Genomic DNA, 17,870 nt, shown 5'->3' on the forward strand with positions numbered 1-17,870 from the left:
ATTACCAACAGACCCCTGGCAGTCTTCAAGCTGGCACTGGACAAGCACCTAAAGTCAGTTCCTGATCAGCCGGGCTGTGGCTCGTACGTTGGTTTGCGTGCAGCCAGCAGCAACAGCCTGGTTGATCAGGCTCTGATCCACCAGGAGGCCTGGTCACAGACCGGGCCGCGGGGGCGTTGACCCCCGGAACTCTCTCCAGGTAAACTGCAGGTAAACAGAAAATGAGGGGAATGATTTTTTATTTTTTAGCTAACACACGTGTAATTTTACTTTATTCCTAGTAATGACCCTCGTATTGTAGATAGTCTTAATGACCCTCGTGTAGTAGATAGCCTTTTTAGTATGATAATAAGATGTTATCTTCATTATAGAATAATAATAAGATATTATAACCTTTATATTATAATAATAATGTAAAAGGACCCCAATGGAAATAAGTCACTCTGACTTTTTTGGGTTATCCTAGGTTCTCTACACATATGCTGCTATGTATGATAATCTGTGTAACTGTATTTATGTATACCTGAATAAACTTACTTACTTAGTTATTATTATAGCAGAGATGGGGAGATGCAGTGCTCACTTGTTACTATAGACGCCATGACAGAAGAGGATCTGTGGTAGCGAGTGTGACGCTCACTTGTTAATATAGACACCATGACACAAGATCATCTGTTTACAAGGGGCGAAGGCGGAGGGTGGACGAGAAGCTGTCAATGAGATGTTCTTGTAGAGGTGTCCTAGCAGCGCTACACGCGGCCTTAGTCTACACCTAATGATCACTGTGGCAAGCCCTGAAAATGGCTCAGTGTAAACTAACCCCTCACGAGTATATTCAGAATGCCTTCGCTCCTCAGGTGGCCATCCTGTGCAGTGAGGATGCAGATAATCTCTGCTTGAAGAATAATTTAAGATTTGTAGAGTTAATACAACCCTTCTGCAGGCTTAATAATGAGGGTTAGTAATTTTGGAGTAGATGTATACTTTGGTGTATTTGTTTGGACAGAAATCGAGTGTCTTGGAGCTATAGTGACTACTAAGATGTTTGATTTTGACATTTGTGCAGTCATGGTGTTGCAGAGTATTATTTGAAAATAATTCACTATTTTACATTCATAATAGGTGAGAAACGTCACGGGGTGATGAGCAGACGTTCAAGAGGCAAGGACATTGATTCGGCACTTGCATGGAATATTTAAATGTGTAGTATATAGTTAAGTGTATAGAAGAACTTGGTTGGCAGAAAATAATGGTTTAAAGTAATAGGTTGATGTAGCCACAGGAGCAGAGCTATGCTTATGGTGTCCTGTCTTCACTTTTTTTAACACTGCTCATCTCCCTGTTAATCATTTTTTTTAATTTCCACTGGTTGTAGAGCCTACTACCCCTTGTAATCGAGTACATCAAGAGATATACATTACAGTACTATACTTTATTATCACTTGATCATAAGGATATGAATGATTAGATTGCAAGAGGAATACACAAGAATGAAAGTAGTTATTTTGTGATAGGCAACTAACACCATGGCATGATAAGGTGGAGACATACAGGAAAGGTCCTCTGTGGGCATAAGGGAATTAGCATAGACAGAAGGACTATTATTTTTATAGAGTTGCTTGTAAGCTTTTCTGCTTTAGTTTGGTGTGACAGAAAATGCCAGTGATCTCATGGAAATTCCCAAATTACCAATAGGACAGGAAAAGTCTCCAATATTTTCCTTTTAGCAGTTTTTCTGTATATAAATTAAGAAAATTCTTGTTAATATATTAATTGTTTTATAATGTGATTTATCATCATTATTTATTCTCACAATATTACTCATAGCAAATATGTCAGTCTTAATTACTGGATTATATTATCCATTTATAATTACAGTTTATACATACTTTATGAATAATATCGTGTACAGGAGGTATTCATTCTTTATCACCTGAGCCAAGTTATTTCTGCATTTCTATACTTAAATGTTTCTTTCATCAGTTTATTATGTGACATTGAAGTACAGTATTTGTTTTCATTTGTGTATTAAGTGACATTAAAATATGTAGAATTATAAAAGTCAGAGTGCCATAACTGGAGAAATTCACAAATGGCCCACACTTAGAAAGGAAACTTTAGATGATGGTTTTAGTCCATCCTGGACCTTTATCAAGTTAATTTGTTTAAGAAAAAATTGGATGGGCAGATTGTGTTTATCTAGATTTTAAGAAAACTTTTGGTGGGTTTCCCATAAGAGACTAATTTGGAAACTTAAGAGCATAGGAGGAATAGCATACAAACTGTTACTGTACAATGTATGATTAGTAGAGGAAAAAATATCTGCAAGAGAAATGTTACCAGTGGGTACCACGTCTGTGGTATCCACAGGTATTTTCCCTTATAATGTTTTTAGTTTATATAAATGACCTGGTGGATGATTCAGAAATTATTTTTTTTTTTTATTATCACACTGGCCGATTCCCACCAAGGCAGGGTGGCCCGAAAAAGAAAAACTTTCACCATCATTCACTCCATCACTGTCTTGCCAGAAGGGTGCTTTACACTACAGTTTTTAAACTGCAACATTAACACCCCTCCTTCAGAGTGCAGGCACTGTACTTCCCATCTCCAGGACTCAAGTCCGGCCTGCCGGTTTCCCTGAACCCCTTCATAAATGTTACTTTGCTCACGCTCCAACAGCACGTCAAGTATTAAAAACCATTTGTCTCCATTCACTCCTATCAAACACGTTCACGCATGCCTGCTGGAAGTCCAAGCCCCTCGCACACAAAACCTCCTTTACCCCCTCTCTCCAACCTTTCCTAGGCCGACCCCTACCCCGCCTTCCTTCCACTACAGACTGATACACTCTTGAAGTCATTCTGTTTCGCTCCATTCTCTCTACATGTCCGAACCACCTCAACAACCCTTGCTCAGCCCTCTGGACAACAGTTTTGGTATTCCCGCACCTCCTCCTAACTTGCAAACTACGAATTCTCTGCATTATATTCACACCACACATTGCCCTCAGACATGACATCTCCACTGCCTCCAGCCTTCTCCTCGCTGCAACATTCATCACCCATGCTTCACACCCATATAAGAGCGTTGGTAAAACTATACTCTCATACATTCCCCTCTTTGCCTCCAAGGACAAAGTTCTTTGTCTCCACACACTCCTAAGTGCACCACTCACTCTTTTCCCCTCATCAATTCTATGATTCACCTCATCTTTCATAGACCCATCCGCTGACACGTCCACTCCCAAATATCTGAATACATTCACCTCCTCCATACTCTCTCCCTCCAATCTGATATTCAATCTTTCATCACCTAATCTTTTTGTTATCCTCATAACCTTACTCTTTCCTGTATTCACCTTTAATTTTCTTCTTTTGCACACCCTACCAAATTCATCCACCAATCTCTGCAACTTCTCTTCAGAATCTCCCAAGAGCACAGTGTCATCAGCAAAGAGCAGCTGTGACAACTCCCACTTTGTGTGTGATTCTTTATCTTTTAACTCCACGCCTCTTGCGAAGACCCTCGCATTTACTTCTCTTACAACCCCATCTATAAATATATTGAACAACCACGGTGATATCACACATCCTTGTCTAAGGCCTACTTTTACTGGGAAAAAATTTCCCTCTTTCCTACATACTCTAACTTGAGCCTCACTATCCTCGTAAAAACTCTTCACTGCTTTCAGTAACCTACCTCCTACACCATACACTTGCAACATCTGCCACATTGCCCCCCTATCCACCCTGTCATACGCCTTTTCCAAATCCATAAATGCCACAAAGACCTCTTTAGCCTTATCTAAATACTGTTCACTTATATGTTTCACTGTAAACACCTCGTCCACACACCCCCTACCTTTCCTAAAGCCTCCTTGTTCATCTGCTATCCTATTCTCCGTCTTACTCTTAATTCTTTCAATAATAACTCTACTATACACTTTGCCAGGTATACTCAGCAGACTTATCCCCCTATAATTTTTGCACTCTCTTTTATCCCCTTTGCCTTTATACAAAGGAACTATGCATGCTCTCTGCCAATCCCTAGGTACCTTACCCTCTTCCATACATTTATTAAATAATTGCACCAACCACTCCAAAACTATATCCCCACCTGCTTTTAACATTTCTATCTTTATCCCATCAATCCCGGCTGCCTTACCCCCTTTCATTTTACCTACTGCCTCACGAACTTCCCCCACACTCACAACTGGTTCTCCCTCACTCCTACAAGATGTTATTCCTCCTTGTCCTATACACGAAATCACAGCTTCCCTATCTTCATCAACATTTAACAATTCCTCAAAATATTCCCTCCATCTTCCCAATACCTCTAACTCTCCATTTAATAACTCTCCTCTCCTATTTTTAACTGACAAATCCATTTGTTCTCTAGGCTTTCTTAACTTGTTAATCTCACTCCAAAACTTTTTCTTATTTTCAACAAAATTTGTTGATAACATCTCACCCACTCTCTCATTTGCTTTCTTTTTACATTGCTTCACCACTCTCTTAATCTCTCTCTTTTTCTCCATATACTCTTCCCTCCTTGCATCACTTCTACTTTGTAAAAACTTCTCATATGCTAACTTTTTCTCCCTTACTACTCTCTTTACATCATCATTCCACCAATCGCTCCTCTTCCCTCCCGCACCCACTTTCCTGTAACCACAAACTTCTGCTGAACACTCTAACACTACATTTTTAAACCTACCACATACCTCTTCGACCCCATTGCCTATGCTCTCATTAGCCCATCTATCCTCCAATAGCTGTTTATATCTTACCCTGACTACCTCCTCTTTTAGTTTATAAACCTTCACCTCTCTCTTCCCTGATACTTCTATTCTCCTTCTATCCCATCTACCTTTTACTCTCAGTGTAGCTACAACTAGAAAGTGATCTGATATATCTGTGGCCCCTCTATAAACATGTACATCCTGAAGTCTACTCAACAGTCTTTTATCTACCAATACATAATCCAACAAACTACTGTCATTTTGCCCTACATCATATCTTGTATACTTATTTATCCTCTTTTTCTTAATATATGTATTACCTATAACTAAACCCCTTTCTATACAAAGTTCAATCAAAGGGCTCCGATTATCATTTACACCTGGCACCCCAAACTTACCTACCACACCCTCTCTAAAAGTTTCTCCTACTTTAGCATTCAGGTCCCCTACCACAATTACTCTCTCACTTGGTTCAAAGGCTCCTATACATTCACTTAACATCTCCCAAAATCTCTCTCTCTCCTCTGCATTCCTCTCTTCTCCAGGTGCATACACGCTTATTATGACCCACTTCTCGCATCCAACCTTTACTTTAATCCACATAATTCTTGAATTTACACATTCAGAAATCTTGTGCAAAATCAGCAATAAAAATGCCTAAATCTGTACAAGATGATTTGGTTAAATTGAGCAAATAGCCTGGCAGGTGCATGAGGCAATTTAATGTTGATAAATATAATGTAATGGAAATGGGAGAAAATGAAATTAGACCACATAAAGACCATCAATTGTGCGACAGAACTTTGGGAATATCATACAAAGAAAGCAATATGGGAGTTGTTATTAATGGAAAATTGTCACTAGCAGGTCAGATAATTAAATGTGTGAATAATGCATATGCTCCACTTACTAACAGTAAATTAGTTTTAAAATATATGCATATAGAATTGTTGAAAAAGCTTTTTTCATTATATATTAGGCCAAAATTTGAATATGCAGCTGCTGTGTGCTGGCCATATCTAAAAAAAATGGATCATATAAGAAAAAATCCAGATAAGAGGTACACAATGAATCCAAGAGCTTAGAATGATGCCCATACTGTCTGATAGGAAGAGATGGCAGCATATAAGGTTGTAAAAGGATGTTAAAGAATAAATAAACAAGTTTTTAAGTACTACTTAAAACAGTTATGATGAAAGACCACAGATATATGTATATATAAAGAAAAAATGGAGCTGAAGGTATACGAGAAAATTTTTCTTTACAAATAGAGTGGTAGAAGAATGGAAAAACTTGAGAGAGAAGGTAGTAAGTGTTACCACTAGGGCTGGAAGCAATTCTTGGGTTACTGGAGTCACAGATGGAATTGGTAAAATGTAATTAAAGGAGTTGGAGGTGCCATAAATAAAGGAATAGGAGTCAGAGGCAAAGGTTTTGTGTGCCAACTCCACAGCCCTAGCTACCACCATTGGTAACTTAAGAAAATGTAAATTATGTTGAACATATTGATAAAGACAGGACACCATGAGTATATCTCTGCTCCTGCAACTACAAATTAGTAATTTTAGGAAAATAGCATAAAGCCTTCCCACGTACAGTACAGTGCCCATATTTGTATTGACCTACAAGTTTTTGATATGCTGAAGAAGCATTTAAGTTAAATTTCCAGAATTTTAAGCACTGTTATTAGAGTGAGCATGAGCTGCCAGATCCTGCTTGCTTCAGAGTAAATTTAAGCTTTTACTTTAAAATTACATGGCTCTAAGTATTACTATACTATTTGAAATTTGCCCCTTGGTGTTGTGGTATTCTGTATACTGTTAGCCAACCACTTACGCTGAGAAGTTTCCAGAAACTCATTATTAAATTTGAACAGTGTGTGAAACTACAGTAGTACCTTGGGATACGAACAGCTCAAAACTCAAACAATTATGTAAGTGTATTTATGTAAGTGCTTTTGTAAGTGTATTTTTTGGGGTCTGAAACAGATTAATCTAATTTACATTATTCTTTATGGGAACAAATTCGTTTGGTATCGGCACTCGAACAGCCTTCTGGAACAAAATAAATTCATATCCTGAGGCATCACTGTATTCTGTTGCTTTTTGCACAACATAAACAACAGCTGTTGTTATACTTTACAAGGGTCCCTTGTTTTATGCTGTAAACATGTTCCAATCTCATAACAGCTGCACTAAGCTCAGTCGGGCAATAAACACTGAATTCTTAATATAAAGAAGCTTTAATGTTCTTTGCCAACCATACTGATTACATACAGAGAATGTATATCAGACACAGTACATACAGTACTGAATGACCAATAGAAGTAGGACATCTCGTAATAGCAAATTCTAAAACGATGGAAATTAACACTTGTCTGTTAAATTAGAATTTGAATAAATGTTTGTTCCCAAAAACCTAGGTGTTTTTTGTGTAAAATACACTATACTTTGATAATACTGTACTATTGTATGTATCACTTTTGCTTGGTGCAAAGAGAAAAATAGGGTTTCATTTTAAAACATTATACTGTCAGTCATCCCTTTGTATGGCTAAAAAAAAGTCACACTTGCAATATATCATGTCACAGAAGTGGCCATTTGATCCTCATTTCACCAGTGGCCAGCTTGGAGGAGACAAAATCTCAGTCACCTCAGATGATTCATTAAATTACGTGGTCCCCAAAGAAATTAAAAGAGGCTCAAGAAAAATTAATGCCATTGATTAAACCAAGAAATTATTGGTGCAGTACTGTATGTTTTGTTCTTCTATAGTACGTATTGCTGATCCATCTGGCAACACTGTGCCTGTTCGGTCTCTTCGTGTGGTTTTTGAAGATATGAACCGACGACCACCCCAGCCCACCCTAGGCAAGAAACTACTGAGTGAGGTAGTGAGCACAACACCCTGGGACAGACCAATCACCAGGTACTTCATTTCATTATCTGTACAATGCAATAGTTTATTTTCTACTCTAGCACAGGCATGTCGTGTAATACTGCTGCATATGCCAACATGTTGACTTATACAACCTGTGATCCAAATACACTAGCTATTTTTGTACTAATTACACATTAATTTCTGCTTGATTTTAACATCTCCAAAATTTAATATTTGTTATTCTAGGGTACATTAATGTAAATTAACTTACTGTTTATCTATAGTTACTCAACAATAGACAAATAACATAAATAGGCTTGCTTATGTTTAGCAGGTGTTTTCTTGCAACCTGACAATTGCAGCATATGTTTTGCTATTGGTTGTTGATGTTGACTTCTTATTTCTTACTTTGGGTGTTTTCCTAGTATGTATGCATTTTCCTGCTAATGTATGATGGTGTTAGATAATAGTGCCTAGCAAGCTTTTGTAAGAATTGCTGTGCACATCTAGCCATACATGTCATTCCAATAAGAATTCTTTATAATGTGTAAATTGAGAACCAGTTTTTCCAAACTCATATGTATATTTTGGCAATCTTCAGCATTTCAGTAATTAATGCTTGAGAACTGTGAAGTATTCCCATAATTAAGGTGCTTTTTTTACATTGTTAGAGGTAGGGAATGATTTTTGTATTTGTAACAGCTCAGCAATTTTTCAAGTTTATCATTTGGATACACTGCAGTATTTTAGATGAGCACAAATAAATGATTTGAATATCATTCTACACTGAAGCACAGTATTTTTTAATACCCATATTTTATTGATATAAATACAGTAGACCGTCATTTAACACTAGTTATGTTCCTGAAAACGCCGTGGTAGTTAAAACTGTGTTAGACACACTGAAGAAATTATGGGAAAAATAGGGTTACATTTCTGGGAACCCCCCAAAAAGCCAAACAACTTTTTTTTTTAGACATAAGAACATAAGAAAGAAGGAACACAGCAACAGGCCTACTGACCCATGCAAAGCAGGTTCATGTCACCCCCCAGCTTAGACCAATGACCCACCTAGTCAGGTCACTTCCACTTAAGGAAGAAGCACAGCATCAGACCTAGTACCACAAGCTGGTCAGGTCCAACTCACACCCACCCACACCCACTCGTGTATTTATCTAACTTATTTTTAAAACTACACAACGTCTTAGCTTCTGTGATGGTACTCGGGAGTTCGTTCCACTCATCCACAACTCTGTTACCAAACCAGTGCTTTCCTATATCCTTCCTGAATCTGAATTTTTCCAATTTGAAACCATTGCTGCGAGTCTTGTCTTGGCTGGAAATTTTCAGCATGCTATTTACATCCCCTTTATTTATTCCTGTTTTCCATTTATACACCTCAATCATATCCCCCCCCTAATTCTACGCCTTTCTAGAGAGTGCAGATTCAGGGTCCTTAGTCTATCCTCATAGGAAAGATTTCTGATACATGGGATCAACTTCGTCATCCTCTTCTGTGCGTTTTCCAGTGCATTTATATCCAATCTGTAATATGGTGACCAGAACTGTGCAGCATAATCTAAAAGATTCCTAACCAAGGATATATAGAGGACTTCCATTTTTTATACTTCTTGATATGAAGCCAAGGATTCTGTTAGCTTTATTGCAAACACTTATGCACTGTTGTCTTGGCTTTAGATTACTGCTGACCAGAACTCCTAAATCCTTTTTGCAATCATTAGCATTAAGATCTACATTATTTAGTTTATATGTGGCATGGTTATTTTCCTGTCCAACATTTAGAACTTTGCATTTGTCTATATTAAACTTCATCTGCCACTTCTCTGACCACTGCATCAGTCTATTCAAATCATCCTGGAGTGCTCTGATTTCCTCATTAGAATAAATTGGATGGCCTATTTTGGTGTCATCAGCAAATTTGCTTATGTCTCTATTTATTCCCTAATCTATGTTGTTTATGTAAATTGTGATCAACAACGAACCCAACACTGACCCCTGAGGAACACCACTTGTGACGTGCCCCCGTTCTGATTTCTCCCGATTTATGCAAACTTTCTGCTGCCTATTTGTCAACCATGCCTCTACCCAGGAAAAAATATCTCCTCCTATTCCGTGTGCCTTAAGTTTCCTCAATAGCCTCTGGTGTGGAACTCTATCGAAAACCTTGCTGAAGTCCATATACACAATATCATATTCATTACCATAATCTACCTCCTCAAACACCTAAGTGAAAAAGTTAGTAAATTCGTAAGACAGGAACGCCCCTTTGTAAAACCATGTTCAGATACATTAATCAATTTATGCCTTTCAAGATGGCTGTGAATTGTTTCATCAGTTATTGATTCCATAAATTTTCCCACTATGGAGGTAAGGCTTATTGGTCTATAGTTCAAAGCTAAGGACCTGTCACCTGCCTTATAAATAGGTATTACATTTGCCATTTTCCACTTATCAGGCACTATGCCATTTTGTAGTGATATGTTGAAAAGATTAGCCATGGGTTTGCCAAGTTCCTTTTTACATTCCATTAAAACTTGTGCAAACAATTCATCAGGGCCTGGGGATTTGTTAGGTTTTAATTTATCTATTTGTCTGAGGACCATGTCACTAGTTACCCCAGTCGTGCATAGTTTGTTATCAGCCTCTTCTACATAATTTATTATTTCTGGAATTTCGCTAGTATCTTCCTGGGTAAAAACTGAGAAGTAAGTAAGTATTGAAAATTTCACACACATCCTTATCACTGTCAGTGATCTGACCTGAGTTATTCTTAAGTGGGCATATCTTGTCCCTAATCTTACTTTTGTGTACCTGTAAGAACCCTTTTGGGTTAGTCTTCGAGTCCCTTGTGACCTTAGCCTCATAATCCCTTTTAGCTTTTCTTATTCCTTTTCTTATTTCTCTCTTTAATTGAATATATTGATTTCTTAACTGCCCATCCCCTCTTTTGATATGCATATATAATGCCTCTCTTTTGACAAATGAGATGTTTTAATCTATTGTTCATCCATTTGGGATCATTTTTGTTAGATCTAATTTTAGACCAACAGATCTTACAAAAATAAAAGTAAATATGTAGTTGTAGTTCATTGTCATGATATATTATGTTTTTACTGCTTAACACTACGAATGCCACAGAAATAATAGTATTTCTTACCTTAAATTGTGGGTGCTGGTGTTTGTCGATCATTGTGAAGAGAGTGGAGAATTATGGGGTGGCCCTACTGGGCTGAGGTGGATGGTAGAGGTTCTGGTACTGAAGTTGATGGTTGTACTAGAGTGTGCATAAATTCTGTAATGGATTTCTGGGCTATTTTACCCTACAGTACATTATACAGGTGATGATAAGGTATCAGCTGCAATAGACAGTGTTTCAGAGTCAGGTAAGTCAGCCAGTCAAGTCAGTTAGTTATTCATCACACAAACCCGTATATATTTACCTTATTCTTTTTAATTGTACAAACTGTCACTTCATTAAGACCTCAGGCTATCTCTTGTCTAATATCTCTAATTTCTTCGTTAACTCTTAAGACTTAAATGCTTATACCTTTTCTTGCCACTTTCAGCAACACTGATTTGCCTACTGGGTGCCATGATTGCTTGGCAGATGCAGGATATGACAATTAAAATATCAAAATAATATTCACAAACACAGCTAGTTCCTAACACAATGGAACTGGACACGTGTGAGTGAATGCTGGGATGGGGGTGGTGGGAGTGTCTGGGATGTACGCGTGCTCCATATTTTTTCCCCTCCCACAAACTGAACCGTGTTAAGTTAATTTTATGAAGTGTTATACAAAAATATGCTGCAGTTCTTCAATAGTGCTATAACCAAAACTTGCCACACAAAACCATGTTAAATGACGATCTACTGTACATGACAAATTTTTTTCAGTTAGACTCTATTACTTATTTAAATACAATTACTCTAGTATTTATACTTAAATATTGTATAGAGTATACAACAGTGTTTACTTATAGGACTGTAGGGGCCTCTGGAACTCGTGAAGCTTTGGATCTAGAATTGCAACCAACAACTCCCTGGTTTGAAGCTTGGCGTGATACATTTCTTCATGTTCAGTATCCCTCAGACCATGAATTTACAAAGCATTACATCGCATGCATTGTGGTAAGTTTATGTACCAGTAATTAAAGACACTTTTACAAATTAGTACTGTACATTATAACTTATCGTGCATTCTGGTAGTACTCTCGTCTTGAAATGAAAGAATGTGAAGAGGGCCAATGTGGGCTCACTGAACTGAGGTTTAATTGTATGTGTAACCTGTAGTTTTGTGATTGCCTTTTCAACCAAGCTGTTGCTGACCCAGGTATCCATCTCATCATGGTTGATCTGGTACTTGGCAAAGGTAGTGATCAAGTTTCCTCTTGAAAAATGTTACATTTGGTCCAACATGGGTGTTAATATAGTTTTCACTTACTCTGCCTGTAGTACTCCTCCTTTTTTACAAGATTTATTTTACACTTTCTACCATACTTTTCAGTCTAGTAATTTATGGTAGTGTGGAAATTTGGGGTTCTTCCGTTATCTTCTGAGTATATGTATATTGTCAGGTATACATCTCTCTTCTCTGTTCCAAAAAACTCACTCCAAGTGCTTTGAGGCATCCCAAGTACAGAAGACCCTTAGACCATCTCAGCCTTTCAACCCATCAATAGTTTTGTGTTATGCACTCATAAAACGGGGGTATAACACCATGTTTTTAAAAAACAAAGGATTCATCTCTGGTGAAGGGAGGGATTCAAAAATGTTATTAAAACCATTCTGATTATGAATTTCCAATGTTAATGCTTGCATCTATAAGATCTCTTAAATAAAATGTGATAAAAAATTAATATACATGTACTGTGCAAGCATAATATTAGATCTTGCCAGGACTGAATGCTCTGTACACTATGTAATACCGCCTCTCCTCACTTTGCAATGTATTCGTTTACCGACAACTTGGACTTATGACCAGCTCTCCAACCAGTATGCAAACCTACATAATGTTCTGTTTATTACAATATACAGTACACTACAGCCTCTCCTCACTTAACAGAGTTCCATTCCTGAGACCATATCGTTAAACGAATTCGTCGCTAAATGAGGAGCATACTACAATTGTAGCGAGTTTGTGTGAACCATCTTTGATATTGTTTTAATGTCACCTTTGCACCATTTATAACATTTCTGATATATTTTTAAATGTTAAACAGTAGTGTACTGTATATTGTAATAAACAGAATAGAGGAAATCAGCTCTATTATACATGATTTAGGTATGAATACTGGTCAGAGAGCCCGTCGTAAGTCTGAGGCATCAGTGAACGAGCATGTCACTAAGTGAGGAGAGGCTGTACTGTATAAACATTTAAAAATATACCACAAATGTTATAAATGTTGCAAAAGTGACATTAAAAAATATCTGAAGATGGTTGATACAAACCCGCTACCATTATAGTATGTTCCTCGCTTAATGACTAATTCACTTACCAACCTTCTTTTAGGAATGGAACCCTGTTGTTAAGTGAGGAGAGACTGTACATGTACTCTATTACATCACTCTTAGAAGTGATCAGACCTGCCATGGGGCTTGAACTCGCAGCAAGTGAGTTGTAAAACTCCAGGCCAGTGTATAAGCGACTGGACTGGCTGGCTGCAATAAGATTCATCCAACTAGGTATATTTATACACCATAGGGAGGTTCGCATGGATCTCCTCACTGTGACCATAAATGCAAGTTTTTATAGATGAATCTCCCGTCAGTGTGGTTGTGACAAAACTAGCTCAAGTCCCCTCAAAGCCATCATCATGACTCATGAAACTGTAATAACACAATTGCAAACAAACCACTATATGGGTAGGGCTTGAACTTGTGGCAAGTGGCTTGAAGATTTACAGTATGACTCACTTGCCATGAGTTCAAGCAGCACCATGGTTTGTTTGCAGTTATGTTATTGCAGTTTTGTAAGTCATGATGATGGCTTTGAGGCTTGTGCTAAGTTTGTCACAGCCATGCTTGTGGGATTTGTCGCAAGCTCAAGCCCCACCTGTACCATGGTTTGTGGGCAGTCATGTCATTACGATTTCGTGAGTCATGATAGACCTCTCCTGGGGTGATAAGCAATTATACTCTAGATATTGTATGTTATAAACATTAGTAGGTAAATTTGGGGTGCCAGGGGTAAATGAAAATGGGGAGCCTTTAATCGAGCTATGTATAGAAAGAGGTTTGGTAATAAGTAATGCATATTTTATGAAAAAGAGGATAAATAAATATACAAGGTATGATGTAGCACGTAATGAAAGTAGTTTGTTAGATTATGTATTGGTGGATAAAAGGTTGATGGGTAGGCTCCAGGATGTACACGTTTATAGAGGGGCAACTGATATATCAGATCATTATCTAGTTGTAGCTACAGTTAGAGTAAGAGGTAGATGGGATAAGAGGAAAATGTCAACAACAAGTAAGAGGGAGGTGAAGGTGTATAAACTAAGGGAGGAGGAAGTTCGGGTGAAATATAAGCAACTATTGGCAGAAAGGTGGGCTGGTGCAGGTATGAGTAGTGGGGGGGGGGGGTTGAAGAGGGTTGGAATAGTTTTAAAAATGCAGTATTAAAATGTGGGGCAGAAGTTTGTGGCTATAGGAGGGTGGGTGCAGGAGGAAAGAGGAGTGATTGGTGGAGTGATGAAGTAAAGGGTGTGATAAAAGAGAAAAAGGTAGCTTATGAGAGGTATTTACAAAGCAGAAGTGTTATAAGAAGAGTAGAGTATATGGAGATTAAAAGAAAGGTGAAGAGAGTGGTGAGAGAGTGCAAAAGGAGAGCAGATGTTAGTGGGAGAGGTACTGTCAAGGAATTTTAATGAAAATAAGAAAAAAATTTGGAGTGAGTTAAACAAGTTAAGAAAGCCTAGGGAACAAATGGATTTATCAGTTAAAAAGAGAGAAGGGGAGTTAGTAGATGGGGAGATGGAGGTTTTGGGTAGATGGCGAGAATATTTTGAGGAACTTTTAAATGTCGACGAAGAAAGGGAGGCAGTAATTTCATGCACTAGTCAGGGAGGTATATCATCTTTTAGGAGTGAAGAAGAGCAGGATGTGAGTGTGGGGGAGGTGCATGAGGCATTACGTAGAATGAAAGGGGGTAAAGCAGCTGGAACTGACGGGATCATGACAGAAATGTTAAAAGCAGGGGGGGACATAGTGTTGGAGTGGTTGGTATTTTTGTTTAATAAATGTATGAAAGAGGGGAAGGTACCTAGGGATTGGGGGAGAGCATGTATAGTCCCTTATTTAAAGGGAAGGGGGACAAAAGAGATTGTAAAAATTATAGAGGAATAAGTTTACTAAGTATACCAGGAAAAGTGTATGGTAGGGTTATTATTGAAAGAATTAGAGGCAAGACAGAATGTAGAATTGCGGATGAGCAAGGAGGTTTTAGAGTGGGTAGGTGATGTGTAGATCAAGTGTTTACATTGAAGCATATATGTGAGCAGTATTTAGATAAAGGTAGGGAAGTTTTTATTGCATTTATGGATTTAGAAAAGGCATTTGATAGAGTGGATAGGGGAGCAATGTGGCAGATGTTGCAAGTGTATGGAATAGGTGGTAAGTTACTAAATGCTGTAAAGAGTTTTTATGAGGATAGTGAGGCTCAGGTTAGGGTGTGTAGAAGAGAGGGAGACTACTTCCTGGTAAAAGTAGGTCTTAGACAGGGATGTGTAATGTCACCATGGTTGTTTAATATATTTATAGATGGGGTTGTAAAAGAAGTAAATGCTAGGGTGTTCGGGAGAGGGGTGGGATGAAATTATGGGGAATTAAATACAAAATGGGAATTGACACAGTTACTTTTTACTTACGATACTGTGCTTATGGGAGATTCTAAAGAAAAATTGCAAAGGTTAGTGGACGAATTTGGGAATGTGTGTAAAGGTAGAAAGTTGAAAGTGAACATAGAAAAGAGTAAGGTGATGAGAGTATCAAATGATTTAGATAAAGAAAAATTGGATATCAAATTGGGGAGGAGTGTGGAAGAAGTGAATGTTTTCAGATATTTGGGAGTTGATGTGTGAACATTTGAAAGTATGTAAAAAAAATGTAGATCTTTTTTTTTTTTTTACATTTGAAAACGTGTAAAAAACTTTTATCTACATTTTTTTTTTTGTTATATTTGAAAATATGTAAAAAAAAACGTAGATCTACTTTTGGAGCACTACGGATTTGAACGTCAAAATGTTTGGACAGTTTAAGAGGTAATACACACAAACTGAAGAAGACATACACAATTACTACTCTACTAGGAATACAATACATGACACTTACCTTTATTGAAGATCTGGTGATGATTGATGGGATGGGAGGAGGGGGGAGTATGGAAGTTATTGTTTAGAAGGGGAATCCCCTTCCATTAGGACTTGAGGTAGCAAGTCCTTTTCCGGGGTTACTTCCCTTCTTCTTTTAATGCCACTAGGACCAGCTTGAGAGTTACTGGACCTCTGTCGCACAACAAATCTGTCCGTAGAGCTCTGTACCTCCCGTTCCTTTAAGACTTTCCTAAAATGGGCCATAACATTGTCATTGTACAGGTTGCCAACACAGCTTGCAGTAGCTGTGTCAGGGTGATTTTCATCCGTAAAGGTTTGCAGTTCAACCCACTTTGCACACATTTCCTTAATCTTTGAAGTAGGCAACTTCCTCAATTTCTCTCTCCCCTCCTCTGAAGCAGATTCCTCAGGTCTGGCCTCTTGCTGTTGAAGATGATCTTGCAGCTCACCAGTGGTTAGTTCTTCAATGTCCTCCTCCACCAACTCTTCCACGTCCTCCCCACTAACCTCCAGCCCCAAGGACTTCCCTAATGCCACAATGGATTCCACAACTGGCATGCACTTCTCAGGGTTAGCCCCAAACCCTTCAAAATCCCTTTCTTCTACACATTGTGGCCACAGTTTCTTCCAAGCAGAGTTCAAGGTCCTCTTAGTCACTCCCTCCCAAGCCTTACCTATAAGGTTTACAGAACTGAGGATACTAAAGTGGTCTTTCCAAAACTCTAAGAGAGTCAGTTGAGTGTCTGAGGTCACTTCAAAGCACTTTTGAAACATAGCTTTTGTGTAGAGTTTTTTGAAGTTTGAAATGACCTGCTGGTCCATGGGCTGCAGGAGAAGAGTGGTATTAGGAGGCAAAAACTTGACCTTAATAAAGCTCATGTCCCCAGAAAGTCGCTCTGCCAAGTCTGAAGGATGACCAGGAGCATTGTCTAATACCAGGAGGCACTTAAGGTTCAATTTCTTTTCCATTAGGTAATTTTTCACAGTGGGGGCAAATGCATGGTGTAACCAATCATAGAAAGTCCCTAGTGACCCATGCCTTACTGTTTGCCCTCCACAGCACACACAAATTAGCCTTGAGGACATTGTTTTGCCTGAACGCTCTGGGAGTTTCAGAGTGATTCACCAATAAAGGCTTCACTTTGCAATCACCACTAGCATCAGCACACATCAAAAGAGTAAGCCTGTCTTTCATAGGTTTATGTCCTGGGAGTGCCTTTTACTCCTGAGTAATGTAGGTCCTGCTTGGCATTTTCTTCCAAAACAGGCCTGTTTCATTGCAATTAAACACTTGTTCAGGTTTCAATTCTTCACTATATACTTCTTGAATTCCTTCACATACTTTTCAGCTGCTTTTTGGTCTGAACTGGCAGCCTCACCATGCCTTATCACACTATGTATGCCATTATGATTCTTAAATCTCTCAAACCAACCTTTGCTGGCCTTAAATTCACTCACATCACTAGTTGCAGGCATTTTTCTAATTAAATTGTCATGCAACTTCCTAGCCTTTTCACATATGATTGCTTGAGAGATGCTATCTCCTGCTATCTGTTTTTCGTTTATCCACACCAGTAACAGTCTCTCAACATCTATCGCTTGCGATCTCTGTTTCGAAAACAAAGTTGCACCTTTGGCAAGAACAGCTTCCCTGATTGCCGTTTTGTTGGCCAAGATAGTAGCGATGGTTGATTGGGGTTTGGTATACAAACTGGCCAGCTCCGAGACACGCACTCCACTTGCGTACTTAGCAATTATCTCTTTCTTCATTTCCATAGTAATTTTCACCCTTTTTACCACAGGGTTGGCACTAGAAGCTTTCTTGGGGTCCATGGTGACTTATTTTGCAGTTACAAGCACTAAAAACACTGTGATAATATGAAATGTACTG

General features: G+C 38.3%; 1 protein-coding gene across 2 annotated transcripts in view; it reads left to right on the forward strand.

Moving 5' to 3' along the window:
* Window positions 1-655: 655 nt before the first annotated feature.
* The window catches only part of l(3)76BDm (trafficking protein particle complex subunit 8 homolog l(3)76BDm), a 75,337-nt gene continuing 58,122 nt past the window's right edge, over window positions 656-17,870 (forward strand). For both annotated transcript variants that reach the window (XM_070082330.1, XM_070082331.1), the window contains exons 1-3: window positions 656-957; window positions 7,519-7,672; window positions 11,630-11,777. In XM_070082330.1, coding sequence (XP_069938431.1) covers window positions 801-957; window positions 7,519-7,672; window positions 11,630-11,777 — 459 coding nt within the window. In that variant the 5' untranslated portion in view covers window positions 656-800. The remainder of the gene's footprint in view (window positions 958-7,518; window positions 7,673-11,629; window positions 11,778-17,870) is intronic.

The sequence above is a fragment of the Cherax quadricarinatus genome, chromosome 7 (genome assembly GCF_038502225.1).
Source record: "Cherax quadricarinatus isolate ZL_2023a chromosome 7, ASM3850222v1, whole genome shotgun sequence".
Taxonomy (NCBI): domain Eukaryota; kingdom Metazoa; phylum Arthropoda; class Malacostraca; order Decapoda; family Parastacidae; genus Cherax; species Cherax quadricarinatus.